Raw genomic sequence first — 16,190 nt, 5'->3', positions numbered from 1 at the left:
TACTAGTTATAGCTTGGAAGTCTATTTATGTGCTGACAGGTCATCAGGATCCAGTTGTAAGGACTGTTTGATCCAAAGCAGACTTCATCATTTCCACGCTGCAGAAACAGATGTTCCTGATTTTTTTGTTGTTGTTGTTGAGTCTGTTTATGTTCTTTGACTTATGTGTGAAAGAATTCTAGTGTTCTTAGGGCCTGACCTCTTTCCAAGTGCTCAGAATGAAGAGTTCACCCATTAGTTAACTTTTCTTTTTTTAAAAAATGGTGTGAGAAGTGTAGAGTTGAGATTTCTATAATGCTAGTAAACTGTTTTGCTTAATACATGCTTTTATCTTTCACCTCTTGAACCAGGTTCATCAGCACCAAGACAGGGGTGAGACCTTTCAATGCCAGCTATGCCCTTTTACCTCCTCCCGCCACTTCAGCCTGAAACTTCATATGCGTTGCCATCAACATTTCCTCAGGACAGAATCCAAAGTGAAGGAGGAAATACCAGAAACTGAGGTGAAGGGGTCACCACAGCTAAACAGTGACTCCTGCCCGGGACCACAGAGGGAAGGAGGTGGACCTGACCTTACGGGATCAGCATTGGTATCTAAAACACCTGATGTGGCTGGGCAATCTAGTGGAGGTATTCCACCATTACTAGTGAAAGAAGAGCCCAAAGATGACAATGGCATCTCAGCTGCACCTTTTGCTCTTAGCACTGTCGACAGAGCCCCCAACAACACAAAGCTGAAAGACTCCTCTGACTTTGTGGCCAATACGGCATCGGCACTGTTCAGCCAAGACATCTCTGTCAAGATGGCATCAGATTTTCTTATGAAGCTGTCAGGTAATTGAGCAGCAGGCGGCAGCATCAGCTGCTCCTTTATGGGCTAAGAAACACTTTGCCTTGGGTTTACTAAGTCGTGGAATTGCAGGGAGAAAAACATTGCAACTTCTTAACTTACAATTTCTTGTTTCTTTTGATAAGGAGAGGTGCGTGATGGAGGGAAGAGGGGAAACAGTGAGAGAAGAGAATGATTTTGTTTTTTAATTGCTGGGATAGGGAGTAAGAACTTTTTATCCAGGCTTTCATGTTCATTGATAATTACCTTAGCAAATCTCATTTGGTGTGTTTTTCAGGCATGCTTGAATACCTGTAGTTCTGGTTTGAAATCACTGAGGGTCACAAGGGCCCAGCATGTTAGAAAATTCAGCTCTTAAGTTCTCTGCCTTTACCCATCTGTTAAATAGGACCAAAAAAGTATTGGTCACCTTCCTTTCAGAGTAGTATTTGAGGTCTAACTAGTAAATATGTGTGAAGTATGAATGTTACTGCATTTCTTGATTATTAACACTTTAAAAAGGTAGTCCTAGAGATTCAGGAAGAGCAGCTTTTAAGTTTTTTTACTATTTTAATTGAAATCCATATCTAATGCAAAGCATGTGTTCATTGTGTTTTCTTTCACTGTCAGATTATTGCTGTAAGAATGATGTTCATATGTGTGACTCTGAAGTGGAGAATGTGTTTAGAGTGAATCTATTATATTTTATGTGCTCTTTTATTGATTTGACTGAACACTTCAGAATTGTGGACATGCTGGATGGATGTTCTGTACTAAATGTTTTTTAAATTGGCCTTTAATTTTTAAAGAGAAAGAAGTCAGGAAAAATGTCACTGAAGAAACTTCTGTTTCACAAGGAGATGGCAGTCCATATGGCAAGTTTTAGACTTTGGAGATAGAAGATACCCTTTTCAATAGAGAATAATTGGTCATCTTTTTCCTTTAAATGGAATGTAAGTTGCATTTTAGCAAATTTTATTGTCAGGTAGACTAAGGAATTAGCTCTGTCCTAATGCCATTGCCTTGGTGAAACCACAGCCATTTATTTTGGAAAAGCTTGATGTCCTCATCTGCCCAGACCTTTATACCTCTGGGACTGCAGTTCTGTAGGGAATTGAGTAGAATGGGTAAACACAAGAAATCAAGCTTGAGGCTTCGTGGAGCCAACCAGGAAAACGGAAAAAGGCTGAGGACAAGCAGGAGGTGAAATGGGCTGGCACAAATGGGTTGCTGTGTGGTTGGAAGAAGCCACAGAAACCTCCCCCATTGAAAAAAAAAAAAAAAAAAAAAATCTGTTGATATAATTTATTATTATGACCAAGAAGAAATGAGTGAGGATGAGTCTGTTTTGATTTGCTTGTACATTTTTTTACTTGTACATTTTTTAATTCAGTTTCAAATTTGGACTCTATAAAATCCATTTTTTACGTTGTCTGACAGCTGTCCCATATATGTTGTCATTCTGATATCTTATCTTAAATTTGCGTTGCTGTGCACTGAGTGGCTCTACACATCAACTGTACTGACCTGTAGATGGTAGTGCTCCTGATGACTGCATGTAGCGAGAATGAGAGCAGAAAGCAAGAGAGGGGGGAAAGCCTGAAAGCTGAGAAAACATAGAACATTTTGATGTGTTGTTTTTCATGTACCAGTTGATGGGGAGCTGTTTACAGTTTGGCAGACGGTCCTGTTTTCAATGTCTGATCTATTGGCATCAGAAAAAGGATACAAATGTACATTATTCATGCAAAAGGCCTATGCAGTTATTTTATGGTGACTTGCTAAAGGTCTTGAAACCTGACTTGTATGCACTGTTACCTAGCAACATGTTATAAAGTCACTGGGGGAGTGAGATGTATCTGTAATTTTGTATGTGTGCATATTTGGATGAAAATGTACTGCCAGTCACCAAGTTTACTACACAAGAAGAGCAATGTTAAAAGGAAAGGAATTTCTTTTCTCCTGAGATTTATATTGTGTTATATACATTTAGCTTATGCTTTCCTCCATACAGTGTGCATAAATTTAGAGCAGAAGTAGAAGTAATTCTCTTTTAGCAAGTTGGCTAAGTATTAGCTGCATTTTTTTGATTGCTTGCTGTGCTGAACCAGGTTCCTTTGAGTGATTTCTTTATTATGACACTCTCGTTAGGCCCATCAGAACTTCAGTTATTGGCCCTACCTTTTCAATGATATAAATCTTTTGACGTCTCAAATTGTATACGCCAATTGTAACAGCCAACACAGATTTGTCGAGACCAAATTATGTCAAAACAATCTAATTTTCTTCTCTGACAGGCCTTGTGGCTAAGAAAGAAGTAGTAGACAGATACATAGACTTTTAGAATTTGGCATTTATTCTTATTGAATATTGATGGTTTAAATGAACATTTATTTTTGCTTGCTAATGTTTATTGTTCCTCTTCTTGGTTGGTGTCAGTTTGTATACCTCCAGTTTCATGGCAGACCTCAGGGCCTCTTGGTTTTCATTTCTGTGCAGTTTCAGCCTCCTCTTTTTCCAGGTCGTAACTCAGAGGAGTGCTTGTCTCCCTTCAGACCCAAGAGTTAGAGTTTCCAGAAGTTTAACTGGTGCAGCTAGGGTGAAAGACGGTACAAAATTGGTGCTTATTAACTATTACAAATTTTAAAATTGAATCTTAATAAGCATGTATATAATCTTGACACTCAGTATTATTTCTGATTGTGCAGTGCAGTACGTTTCCAGTCTAGATGAAGTGGATATCAGATGATTGGAAAACAGTATGTTGAAAGTAGTTCACAGTTGAAAGAGAAGAGTCGCAGTCAAGAGAGATCTGTAAAAAATGCGCAACTGTTCAACAAACAGTTTCACAAATACAAAACCAGGAACTGTTGTAGCTGGGCAACAGTTCTGTGGGAAAGGAACAGGAGTTAACAACGTCATACTGGTGCTAAAACAGCAGTTGTTGTACTGGGATGTATACAGAGAAACAGCCTCAAAGAAGGGGGAAACAGTCCTGCTCTTCTCAGTCTTGCTGAAGTCCAAGGTTTTGACTGTAGTTTATGAAGAGTGCAGACAGTTGGAAGGACTTCAAAGGAAGCACCAGAAATGACTGGAGGTTTAGAAAACACATCTAGTGAGGGTGGGTAAAAGGGGGTGAGGCTGTGAAGCCTATAGAGGAGACTAAGGAGAGTCACCAATAAGCCTTTAATGCATTAAAAAGTTTGTCACAGAGAGAAGGAAATAATCTGTTGGTGATTCTTTGTAATTAGGACAAAAAAATAACAGGTTTATATTGTTGTAGGGTTTAAGTTGACATTAGGAAAATCTTTCCAAAAGTTGAGGTAGTTAAACCTCCATGATAGTTTGGCTGGAGAGACTATGGCATTTCTGCCACTGGAGAATTTTAAAAATGGGTTAGATAACTACCTGTCAGATATGGTTGATCGCATATTAGGCAGTAGGATGGACTAGATCTGTGTATCTCAGTCACTGAACCATAGGACATCAGAAGCAGTTGCCAGAAATTTCAGCTGAACAAAAACAGGCAGCAAGCTGTAGAGAGCTGAGTCGGGGGAAAACAGGCACAAATGTTCAAAGTTAGACCTGATTTCGAGTGGGCCAGACATGGATTGTGATGACACTGGTCAAAATGGCCTCTGATTTTTTTTTTTCAGAACGGCTTAGGGTAGCTTTAGGTTTCAAGAGGTTGAGAAATACTGGTGTTGGTGACCTTCTGAAATCCCTTCAGCCCTAATTCTGTGCCATTGCTTGCCAGAAAGATTTTTAGTTACATGTTTTATGAAATAAGGCATACCACAAATCACCAAATGTAAATCTAAAAATAAGAACAGATCTTGAAATTTTTTCCAGATTCCATTCCCTAGGTCCTAGTTTAAGGCAGGAGATGCTTTTAAATTCACAAGAAATTTTAAAGGGTTCTCTGAAATTTTATTTAAATTTGGAAAGGGTTATTGTTTGTAAAGACAATTAGCAGATGACTCAACATATAAACAGAAGAATATTTAAGCATGGGCATGTTTTTACCTTCAGATCTTCCTTCTCTTATTTCAGTAGGACTGCTTGGAGGCTTTAAGTTGCCTGAGTACTTTGCTGGATCAGTGCTTTGCCAGAATGTTTTCTTCCCCCCGGTCCATTAATTCCACATTGAAACTTTGTAACTGCATTCATATCTTAATTTGCAGAGTATTTGCTTTTCCTGTTTCAAAGGTTTCAGTGGCAGGCATTATACAACACATCTCTTTAAATATTGATGTCCTTCTACCCACTTCTAAGGCTTGATTTCTTTTGTAATAAAAAACAGCTTTCACAGTGATCCAAATTACAATGGCCAGTGTACTCTAGTGAAGGAACTACTGTGCCTATGTTATGTGCTACAGTTACTTTTCATAACATTCATAAATAAATGAATCCTATCAGAATGAATGGGATTCTTGCACTATTGATCTCAAAGGAATTCTGTGTGGAAACAGTAATTGTAAGGCATACTTCATTTCTGGCCTCTCTCCCCCACCCCTCTGTGGTCACCAAGTGCATTACTCTAGAAAGCATGTCTCTTCATCTTGTGACAGTGTATATTATCAAACATGCCCTGCTTCTGCAGTTCTTTTTATGTTCCCCAAGTTACTTGCATGGAAAAACTTTAAAATAGAGAGGAGGAAGGAGTCATAACATGCTGAGGGTTTGGGGCTGGCAATAAACTATGTTTTCTCCCAGTTCAAGTCATATCTGTTGTCACTATTGTGTGAGGAGTCAAATCTTTATTTTGGAAAATAATGCCACCATGGGATTTTGGTGACTGTCCAAAGTACTTGGACTTTGCATTCATGTTTTATTAGCTGATTCCATTAATGGAATAATGAAATAGTAAATCATCAGACAGCTACATACAAAGTATTAGTAGATAAGCTAAGTAATCACTTAGATTATTTGTTCTGTTTGGCCTTGAAAATTACTGCATTCCTTAAAGGTAACACAAGTAATTTGAAATGTTTTAGCATTTGCCGTTGACAGTACTGAACTGACTGGCTTGAACTCTCTTCAAACAGCTATTTTTAATAAAATAAAAGCAAGTCCAATTAAATTGTCATAATTGATGTATTTGTGTAGCAAGTTCCAAAGAAAAGACCATGCTGCCTTTATTTAGGATTCATGGTTTATGCCAGAACATAAAATTTCAATTAGAGTATGTAAGCGCACAGGACTGGCAATTCTTGAGCCATATCCTTTACTTAAAAATACTGTGAATTCCATAATGCTGCTGTCAGTATAAATACCTGTGATGTCATCAAGATCTCTCTTTGAAGTGTCTCTCCAGATTCACATTTTCATAATTTCCATACAGACCTTCAATTTAAAATAAACCTGAAAAAGGGCAATAGCACTGCTAATTAAAACTTGGGCGAATAAAAGCTTATACTAATCTTTGCCACTAATATATCACTACCCTTATAGTCTCTTTTCAGCAATTGCTAGTTTTACTTCCATAATTTCCTGACATCCTTAAAATCATACCCATCATGTGTTACATCTTGAAGGAGTATGTAGAATTCAGCAAGATAAAGCAGTGTAAACTCTGTCATTTAAAATGCATGATAACAAACTGCTTTTTGTATACTCAGCCCAGTACAACTGAAAAGAAGACATGCATATGATTCTGGACCAGCTCTGTGCTTATGATTTAGTTTTAATATCTACACAAACTCTTGGAGTATAAGACTAGACTGGACTGATGGCTCTTTTGCTTCCCTGATTATACTATTACTCTGGGCAGAAGTCCTAGCTCATGAGCCTTTCTGTCACATCTATCCAAAATGGGAATTGAAGACATTGTTAGTTCAATCATTTCTGTTTGTTTTGGTTTTTGTTTTCTTAAACAAATATAAAGGTCACTCTGGTGGTGTTTCTCTCCTCTGTTTCTGTTCCTTTGTAGAGAGAAGAAATTTCCATACTGCAAACAATTCTTTCTTATTGGCAACAAATTTCCCTTTGCTCCTTTCACTCGCCTCCCCCTCTTTTCTTTAGCTTCCCCAGAATTTTACCTGTTCTGCTATTATTTTGATTTTTATCTGGAAAGGAGAAGACGGTCATGGCAGATATTACAGCCTTGTTTAGCAGGTGGGACTTTGGCTGTGTAACAGACATCATGGGGTGTGGGGTGATGTGTGGTCCTACAGGTGCCTTAGCAATTTGCCTAATTTCTCCATTCCACTTGGACTAGAACATTGTGAAATTTTGAGGGGACAGTAGGAGGACTGGTCGTTCTCCAGTGCTGTGCCTCATTTTGCTTGACTACAGCTCCTTAAATGCAAAGCAGTTTTAGAGATCAGGATAGTTAGCTGGCCTTTTCTTAACCTCTGCTTACACATTTTTAACATACTTATGCAAGATGGTTTGGAAGACCTCATGTTTTAAGTAGTCTCTGGAAGCCCAGAGGTGGCAAGTCTTGGCACCATCATGCTTCTCATGATTGTCTATTCTGCTGTTCCACTGCTTTGATAAAAAGGAATGTTTTAATGCTGAGTGCCCTTGAGTCATAAGTAGCTTTTTCATTGATAGTTCCCATCCTCTTCCTTGGAGCCCTGTAAGTTAGTTTGTTTGGCTGAGAGCAGAATAGAGGGCTTTGAAAATTTGATGTAATTGAATTAGCTCTCCAGGAGGGTTAGGTAACATGAGGTGCCCTGGGACAGATTAATACTCCAGGGCAGAAGGCACTAAAAAGAGAGACCAGCTTGACTGTCCTGCCAGAAGAACAGTATTTCTCCTTTTGGGCCACTTAACAGTGTATACAGCCTCTATGTTTAATAAGTTGAACGTAATTTATCAGCCCAATTGGATTTTAGTCTAGAGATTCTCCAACAGGTTCCAGTTGCATAGATTTTTCTTGCAAAGCAATTAGCTCACCGGTGGTGGCTTCTGCAGTGTTTGTACCCCTTACGCAGTTCTCGAATGTCATCAAATATAAGCCATAGTCTCCACACAGAATGCCAACACATACCTGCACATTTCAATTACTAGATCGAAAACAGTAGAAGACTCAATTCATAACCTTTATTGACCACAGCTGCCTTCAGGACTATGATGTCCAGCGTCAGGGAAATGTGCCTTCCAAATACCGCAGAACTGATCTGTCAAAGATCCTTGGTTTCTTTTAACCAGCACAGGTCACAACTTACCACCTGGAACAGAAGGCTCCCTGTGTCATTCAAATGCTCTAGTTCCAGTAGGACCTGGATAAAACACTGTCCTTTCTTCCTCAGGTAGAAGTCATGCCATGGTTCTCTTGCCATGGTGGCTCTGAGGAGAATTGCAAAGGAAGATTTTCCTGCAAGATCTCAAGGAGACCAGTTCAATTTGCAGTGGCTTTTGCAATGGGTCCTCAGTTTCCCCCTTTCCCTTAGCCGTGACTGACCTGCTATCTCTCATCTTTGTAGCTGTAGTCAGGCATCACTTGTAAAATAATATGGTGGTGTAGCGGTGTACTGTGGCGTTTTCGTCACGGTTCCTTTCAACCCACACTCTGTAGACACTTTTTCTCGTGGCCTCTTTTGTGGCAGCATTTTTGTTGTGGATTCTTTTTTCTTCCTCATGTTCCTTGCTCAGATAGATGGAACGGTGACCAACTCCTTGCTGATTGTGACTTGTAACATTGAGTTTGGCTTGAAGTAATCAGCCTGTTCTTCACCTTTCAATTACAAACATTTTGAGCATTTAGAAATCCTCGTAAGTGGACTGATGCAGTTAGCAGCTTCTGTCGCAGTGTTTCAGATCAGTGGCAGATGCCCAAAGTTTTTCTTGTGGCTTTTAGCAGTTTGAGGAAAGTGTTACAACTTTCATCATCTACTTTTGCCAAATGGATCAAATGATTCCAGTTGCCAGGAAGATAAAAATCAGCACTCTGGAATCTTCTTTAATCTGGTTTGTTGGGTTTTTTTCTGGATATGGAATGGAACAAATGGAGAATTATCAACCCTGCTTGAGAGACTGCTGCCTGTTGGTTGCATTTGCTGGGTGGGTTGGTTTTTTCCTTGCTGTGTATTTCAAAATTAAATTGCTGGGTTTTTTGAATTGAGTCTGCAGGCAACACATCCTTCAGTCTGTTCTCATTGCAGTTCAGAATGAATGTAAATTAAATACAAATTAAGTATATGTATGTGTATCTATTTTTGTACGTAGCTAGAAGATGTTATTCCTTCTGGGGAGTAATAGTTTTGTAGTTCAGATACACTTTAATAGACTTCAACATCATCTTTTTAATCTTTGTCTAGTTCTAATTTTTAAAAGATTCCTCAATCATAGGGTTTTTTAAAAACTGGTCTCAGTCAACTTTTATTTCCCTTATTTGCAATGTTTTTTCTTACATCTGTTTATTGTTTTCCCTAATATGACTAGTGGATGCATCATAGTTGCTGTTTGCCATATGTGAGCAATTTTGCCCATAATTGTGGATCCGAGATGGGACAGAGGCAAGAGTGGTGGTATTTTTGCTGGTTTTGGGGTAGTTTGTTTTTTTGGTTTTGGGTGGGGTTTTTTTCCCCTGTAGTTTTAATGTATGGGTCTTATAGACTGGACAGCCTCCCCCTTTTTTTATTTGTCCTTCTATTTAGGCTTAATTTATGTTGAAACCTGCTTTACTATATTTCAAGAAAGAGTAAAAGCCCCATTAATTGAAGCAAAAGCCCCATTAGTGGAAGCAATTGGGTTGAAACTGACCGAATAGTTGTCTCATTTTATTTGTTTTTGTTTTCTGGGGGAAGAAAAATGAGGTAAATAACTCTTCTATTTTTGTGATTTATCTACAATTGAAACGCTTGATTTTTGGAAAGTGTGGTCAGTTCAAGGACGTGCTGTCAGTTAATTAAAGAAAGAAATCCCTACTTCTTTCCTAATTTATTAATTCTATCTTCTGTCCAAAGGAAAGCAGCTAAAGTAGGCAGAACCAGCAACATAGGTAGGAACAATAGTCTGGGTTTCTTTTCCCCTTCACGTAATACTGCCAAATGCACATCTTCAGGACTTCCTCTGGATTGTGGGACCCTGTCCATGTTTTATATTTCTCATAGGTGATTTCTGGTAGACACACAGGGACAAACTGAGTATACAGATCTCATGAAGAGCTTGTTTAGATTAAGGCTGATGTTGTGCTGGTAGTTTTGTTGTCAGCGTAGTTTTAGCATTGTTATCCGGGGTGGCGTCTCAGAAGTGTGAGGGAGCAGGGGCTTATAGCAGCATGTGCTCTCACAGTAGGAAAGCTAATGTGTAGGGTAGGGAGAGAAGGGGAAAGTGAGACATAGGAAAGGAGAGAAGGTTAATGGATGCCCCATTCAAGTCATTCTGAGTGTGTCACGATCATGAAACTATTTAAACTCTGATGTGACCTACCTTGAATTTTTGGTTCTCTGAGCTATTAGAACTTGGCTTCATCTCAGTAGAGTTTGAGAATACCCAGGGATGAAGAGCATAGAAGTACCACTGGACACTTGCCCTTGGATTGGGTCAGATTGGCTGCTGATTCTGGCTTGGTGATAAGAGGGTTTAATAAATGCTAATTTCTTCCAAAAGTGCCCCCTTTGATCCTCCATTCTTGTGGTAGGGGAATCCATGAGGCATCTGCCACTGCATACTATAGCGCCTGACTCTGAAAAAAGTTCCTTGCTTAAGGCTGTGGTATTACATGTATTCTGTTACAGTGATTCTGTTTGTTTATGGATGTTTTTACATTGTTTTAACCTGGCTTGTAATTGACCACGGTCTATGGTTGCAAACTTACGCTGATCTATGTATGTGAGTTTAATATCACCTCTGTATTTTAAATGGTAAAAGTGTATGCTGTCCTGGTCTATAGTGCTTCCTCTACTGCGTTCATTTTCTGCCCTGGTTCATGGGCAGAAACATAACTGGCTTCACAGGTTAGTGATTGCTCTCAGTGGATCGTCTTTACCTCTTCACTCAGACTCATGTTTCCTTTATTTTCTGGGACAATTTCAATTAATACTTTCTTGAAATGAATAAATCGAAAAGATTTTTTTTCTCCAGGTTCTCTGAAAGTTCAGGCAGAATGCTCTCTGTCAGTTGCTCTCAGCTCCTGGTGGAGGTATTTTTCATCTCAGTAGCAGCTAGAGTGGCATATTTTAAAAGAGAAGGACTGCAGAAGGTAGTGTGACATAGAAGGTTTGGGTCTTTTTTGGTGACCACCACCCCAGGTCAAACCCCAGAACAGACTGACTTAGAAAGATGTAGGCCTGGGGAAAGAAGATAGATGGATTTTTTTTTTTTTGTAAGTACCTTGGTAAAGTTAAGATTGGTTTGACAGCCTTAACCTGTATTTTGATGAATTAAAGCATGCTTTAATGTTTCATATTCTGCTTTTTTCTTTTTTTTTTTAAAGGAAAAAGCAATTCCTAATACTGGTAAAAGTGTTTATAAGTCATATTAAAAATTACACATAGAAGGTAATTTAATTTCTGAAGTAGTGCATAGCACCGATGTGTATGTACATGCTGCTTATGTTTATAATGCACACTGTTTATACCGCTTGCTTTAATCTTGTTCTTTGGTAATGGCTTACCAACCAATAAGAAAGGAGAAAAATCAAACAACCCTGGAATATAAACTGAAAAGACGTAAGTGTTGTGTTACAGGGTAATGTATTGGCTTTAAAAAAATCAAAAAAACCAAACAACCCAAACACGAAGAAAACCACAAAACAATGGATTGTGTGAAAATGAAAAAAGCTCAAAGTAGCAAACAAGCATCTATTTGCGATAAAGACGGCAATTGTACTCCATATTTTAGGATTGAGGTCTCTGTGAGTTGGTGAGCACTTCACAGTGGGATGCAGGAATTCAGATTCTCTAGAAGTCTGATCTGGGGGCAACTGCTGAGAAGGAGAGTATCTGAGGGAATAAGCCAGGAAAGTGAGGAGCTAGAGAGTAGGTAAGGAGCAGTGAAGTAGAGAAGAAAGTAGACCAAGGGCTTAAGCAGGTGAATGTTGCCAGATTTTGGTAGGTTGATTTGACCTGTTAATACCCTGCCCCATCAGTTGGATATTACCATCCCTGTGATATGCCAGTTCCTTGGCTTTTCCTGTTCGCGTAATGGGTTTGTAAAACAAGCAGCTGTCTGCAGCAGGCAATGCACGTTGGCTTCTAATGCCCTGCTGCAGCCTGTGAAAGGGGTGGTGGGGTACATCTTTCTAACGTGGTCTGAGTGAGATTTGACAGAGCTTATCTGCAAGAGTCATGAGGGTAGGCAGGGGACTGTCATGTGGAAGGAGAAAAATATGTAGGAGAGGTAGTGAGGTAAGTGGTGAGAGAGCTTAGAAAGATAACAAAATGGGGACGATGCTCTATCTTTCATATTTGTGGAGACAGAGGTTTAGAGAGGTGAGAAAGATGTAAACTCATCAAAGTTTGGGGCACTGAACAAGTCATCTGCTGTGTGTTACTGGGAATTTAAAGTGAAATTTTGAACAAGAAAAAGCCACTAAGAGACGGGGAACGAAGTCTCTCTTAATGGTCAAACATAAAGAATTATAAGAAGAGCTGCTGAAAAACAGTGCAACTTCTTTAGCCTCCTGTTTGTCGTGCAGTCTGCCTGTGAATTTATATTGCTTGGGTTTGGAAGTATTGTTTGAGAGGCGTTCTTTGTTTTTATCCCTTCAACCAAAAGCAGTGCAAAGGATCTACCACTGTCAAGGGGTATCAGAAAGACTGTTCAAGAATAACATTGTTCAGTGTGTAGATCTTAAGCAGCTCCAAGGTCTCTGTACCCTTCTCTGAGGCTGTGCAGCTGCCTACATGGAGTATATGAAAGGATTATTTTAAACTTGCTCTCTTTCTTCTTTATGGATGTAGAACCTGGAACAGTGCTCTAATAGCATCTTCTAGTGCAGAGCTGTCTTCTGAAAATCCCTCTGTTCTCTTTCTTAACAAATACCAACGTTTAGGACCTAAGAATTTGCTGTTCTTTTCCCTTTTACTCCCCTCTTAGGTTTCCTGTTTTTCTGCTCTTCATCTCTTGCCTCTTTTCCGTGCTCTAAGAACTCAATATGTAGTACCCGTGTGCTTTGGCAAATTTGCCCTCCTGTGAAATTATGTTTTAAACTTCCATCGAGCCTGTAGAAGACCTACAAACCAATGACTGGGGGAATGCTTTTAGAAGGAGTAGGGGCAAAAAAGTAAGAGGAGACGGATGGTTTCTTCAGCTCTGGTACATGCAGGTTTTGTGTTTCAACACTGTCCCTTTGTACAAAAGATGCAGAAATTTGTTTACCTCTTGAAGCATCTGTGAATACTGTTTGGCATACTTGCTTCCAGTATGTACTGTAGCATTTCTCAGGTTATGGTTTCTTCCTATTACTAGCTGCTCTATGATTATATATTACATATCTCATTAAGTCTCACTTCTTTCCTTCTCTTGACAGCTGCAAATCAAAAAGAGCCCTTGACTCCTAAATTTAAAGTGAAAGAGGAGCCTAAGGATGAAGAAGCTGCAAGTTCAGCCTTGTCTCAGTCCAGCTATGTGTTCAGCCAGGAGTCCGAAGCCTCAGCTCCAAATGTCCCTGAGGAGAAACTCAAGCCACAGGAAGCGCAGGCAAATGTGATGAGGCAGGACATGTCAGTCAAGGCAGCATCTGAGCTCCTCATGAAGCTCTCAGGTAGATATTTAATTTAATAATATTCAACTTCTTAATTTTTTTTTTTTGTGTATGCTAGCAGGGTTACCTTGCAGAAGGAATGTTTAGCTTTAGTAGCAAGTGAAGGAACAATTGAAAAGGTCTGTCTGCACAGGTTTATATACGTAAGACACTGCAGTTTTGTCTGTCACCATAGTATCTAATTATTTGTGCTCTGGTTTTCAACTTAATGACTATAGGATAAGTCAAAAGAAAAGATGCCTTAAAGCTTTTAGAAGCTGTCAGTTTTAAAATGTACCAAAACATGTTAATACCAATTTATTCACGTGTCACTTCATTAACATCTTAAGAATGTGTTTCTATACTGAACTATACGTGATATAGCTTTATAAATGATGATTTTTGAAGCCTTTTATTTTTTCTGACAATATCTTGTACTCAAAATTATATGATAACACTGTTAAAAAATAAACTGAGCCAGCTTTCTCCTGGTAGGGAGACCACTTGAACTTGCCTGCATTGCCTTAGTGATACATCCTTCTGCCAGACAAGTAGACAGTATGCATGTGTATACACATATTTACTGTTGCAGCTGGATGGAGTAAAATAAAAATGTGTGTTCTGCTAATTATGATTTGTCTAACTGTCAGAATTAAGGAAAGTAAAAGGGTTGAATTCGCCCTGCTGGGAAGAGGCTGAGTGAGTGATGAAAAGGCTTTGAACTTCTAATAGGCTTTAAATTTTAGGACCAAGATGTGAAAGTCAGTCTGGGAGGCTGGGTTTCATACTTTTCCACCTAAACTGGATCAGTTAGTTTTAAGTCTTCTCCAAAACTGGACAAGACTTACTTTTTTTAAGTATGCCGAAGTCACGCAAGAGCTTCCAGTGGAAATGCTTACAAGTTTAGTAACTTCTGAGATCCCTTCCAAACCTATCTGAAATTACTTGGCTTGATTGGATACTGTCAACATTGAATTTGAGCTCAAATTTATATCTGAAAGACTATAACTGACTAGGATCTCCCCCATAAATTCCAACACGTAATTAATTCACTCGTGTTCATACCTGCAAACTTTAATTTGCTGAAGAATTTGAATCCTTGATTTGCCAGACTTCTGTGTTAATGGTGCAAAAAGTGCCTCCCAGGTACAAAAGTTGATCAGAGCAGAGATTTCCCAATTTTTCACAGACTCCCAAATACTAAACATTTGGTTATTGATGTAGTGCACTGTTGCTGCTGGTAACTGGTTCCAGTATGGTGTTCTGGTAACAGAACTTTACAGCCTAATGAATGTTAACCTGTGACTTTATTTTTCTTGGTGCATATAAATTTATATAACTATTTTCGTAAAGAAAGGGCTCCATAACTTAATGATTTCTCAAGTACTTCAGAGACACTAGGGTTCTTGATTGTGAATCTTGAATTCAGCACTGTCAGGCTGTGTTTAAATAGTTTTATTACAGGCTAAAGTATTAGAATATTTGTGCCTTAAATATCTGTTTATATGAGTGAAATCTGGCATGTATAAAATCTTGGTCAAATCTACAGTCACTTCTGTTGGGAACTCCCAGTCTTTAAAGGCTGTAGTAAGAAGTGCACTAGTTTAACATTTCTCTTACGATCTCTTAGTGATTGAGCAGATTTTGCTGATAGTGGTCTTTTTGGTTAATCTGTAGATTAGAAGGTAAAGAATTACTCTAGGATATACTCTGTTGGTATTGCTGCGGTTGGTATTCCTGAATCAGCCAGTGGGTGGGGTTATACCAAGTTTATCACATACACTTTTCAACGTGCACTTTTCTGAATTACCATCTAAGGCAGAAACTATAAAGGAGGAAAACACTAAGATACAGTTTAATGTAGGACAAATATAAGAGGAATATCTAAGATCAATAGCCTCTTTAGTGTTTTTTTTAATGTTTACTTTATCTGGTAGAATACTCTGAGATCACTGTTGACTTCCCAGCTTATCTTAAGCAGTTCTGCACTCTGTTTTTGATGATTTAGAACTTAAACAATTAAGCCACTTCTTCAGAATAAAGTGAAAACAAGAAGAAACTTCCTCCATTTTCCTGGTACTGGAAGGAGAGGGGAAAAAAAAAAGGGGGGGGGGGGAAGGAATGAGTATGTCTGCATGTTCTACTGTCTGTGGGAAAACTTCAGTCAAGTGCCCTTATTAGATTTGATATATTATATAATTGGGTTTAAGTCAGGTCCTTCTGGGTTCTATATATTCTTGGTAAAGACTGAATGGATTACATTCTCACTTTTTTATTTTCACTTTCTTCTATGTAACACTAATTACCAAAACCTGCACTGCGTAGAAGTTCAGCAAGGGATTTCCAACATAATAGTATTTTGTTTTCTGCATTCCTGACATACATGCTTCTGTTACCCCCCTGAGCAATAATATTGCCGATTGTGGCAGCCTCATGGGAACCTCTTGGCATTTAGGCACAGACCTTGCTGTCTCCTTTTGTGCGAAGCATACACTGGTTTATATTTTTCACTGGGAAATCTGTATTCCCAAACAGAGATGTTGTGTTGCTAGCTCATTGCTGAGCTTGTACGGTGTAGTGGAAGGCCTTTCCAGCTCTGGAGCCTAGTTTGGGCTGGTGCATACTATAAGAAAGACTAAGTGCAAATCACCAGCCTCTATAATGGAGGGACTTGTCAGCCACTCAGAAACTACTCTAAAGCTAGGAAAAGTTAGAAGAATAAAC

The 16,190-nt window shown here is 38.9% G+C and overlaps 1 protein-coding gene across 5 annotated transcripts in view; it reads left to right on the top strand.

Annotated features, from left to right (window-relative positions):
- The window catches only part of ZNF827 (zinc finger protein 827), a 115,847-nt gene that overhangs the window by 45,884 nt on the left and 53,773 nt on the right, over positions 1-16,190 (top strand). For all 5 annotated transcript variants that reach the window (XR_011324154.1, XR_011324152.1, XR_011324151.1 and 2 more), the window contains exons 4-5: positions 351-834; positions 13,254-13,487. Coding sequence is in view for 2 of the 5 variants with exons in the window: in XM_069780166.1 (XP_069636267.1) it covers positions 351-834; positions 13,254-13,487 (718 nt within the window). In the remaining 3 variants the exon portion in view is untranslated. The remainder of the gene's footprint in view (positions 1-350; positions 835-13,253; positions 13,488-16,190) is intronic.

The sequence above is a fragment of the Haliaeetus albicilla genome, chromosome 1 (assembly GCF_947461875.1).
Source record: "Haliaeetus albicilla chromosome 1, bHalAlb1.1, whole genome shotgun sequence".
NCBI lineage: Eukaryota > Metazoa > Chordata > Aves > Accipitriformes > Accipitridae > Haliaeetus > Haliaeetus albicilla.
Note: the sequence above shows the minus strand (reverse complement) of the source record. Positions and strands in the feature narration are given on the sequence as shown.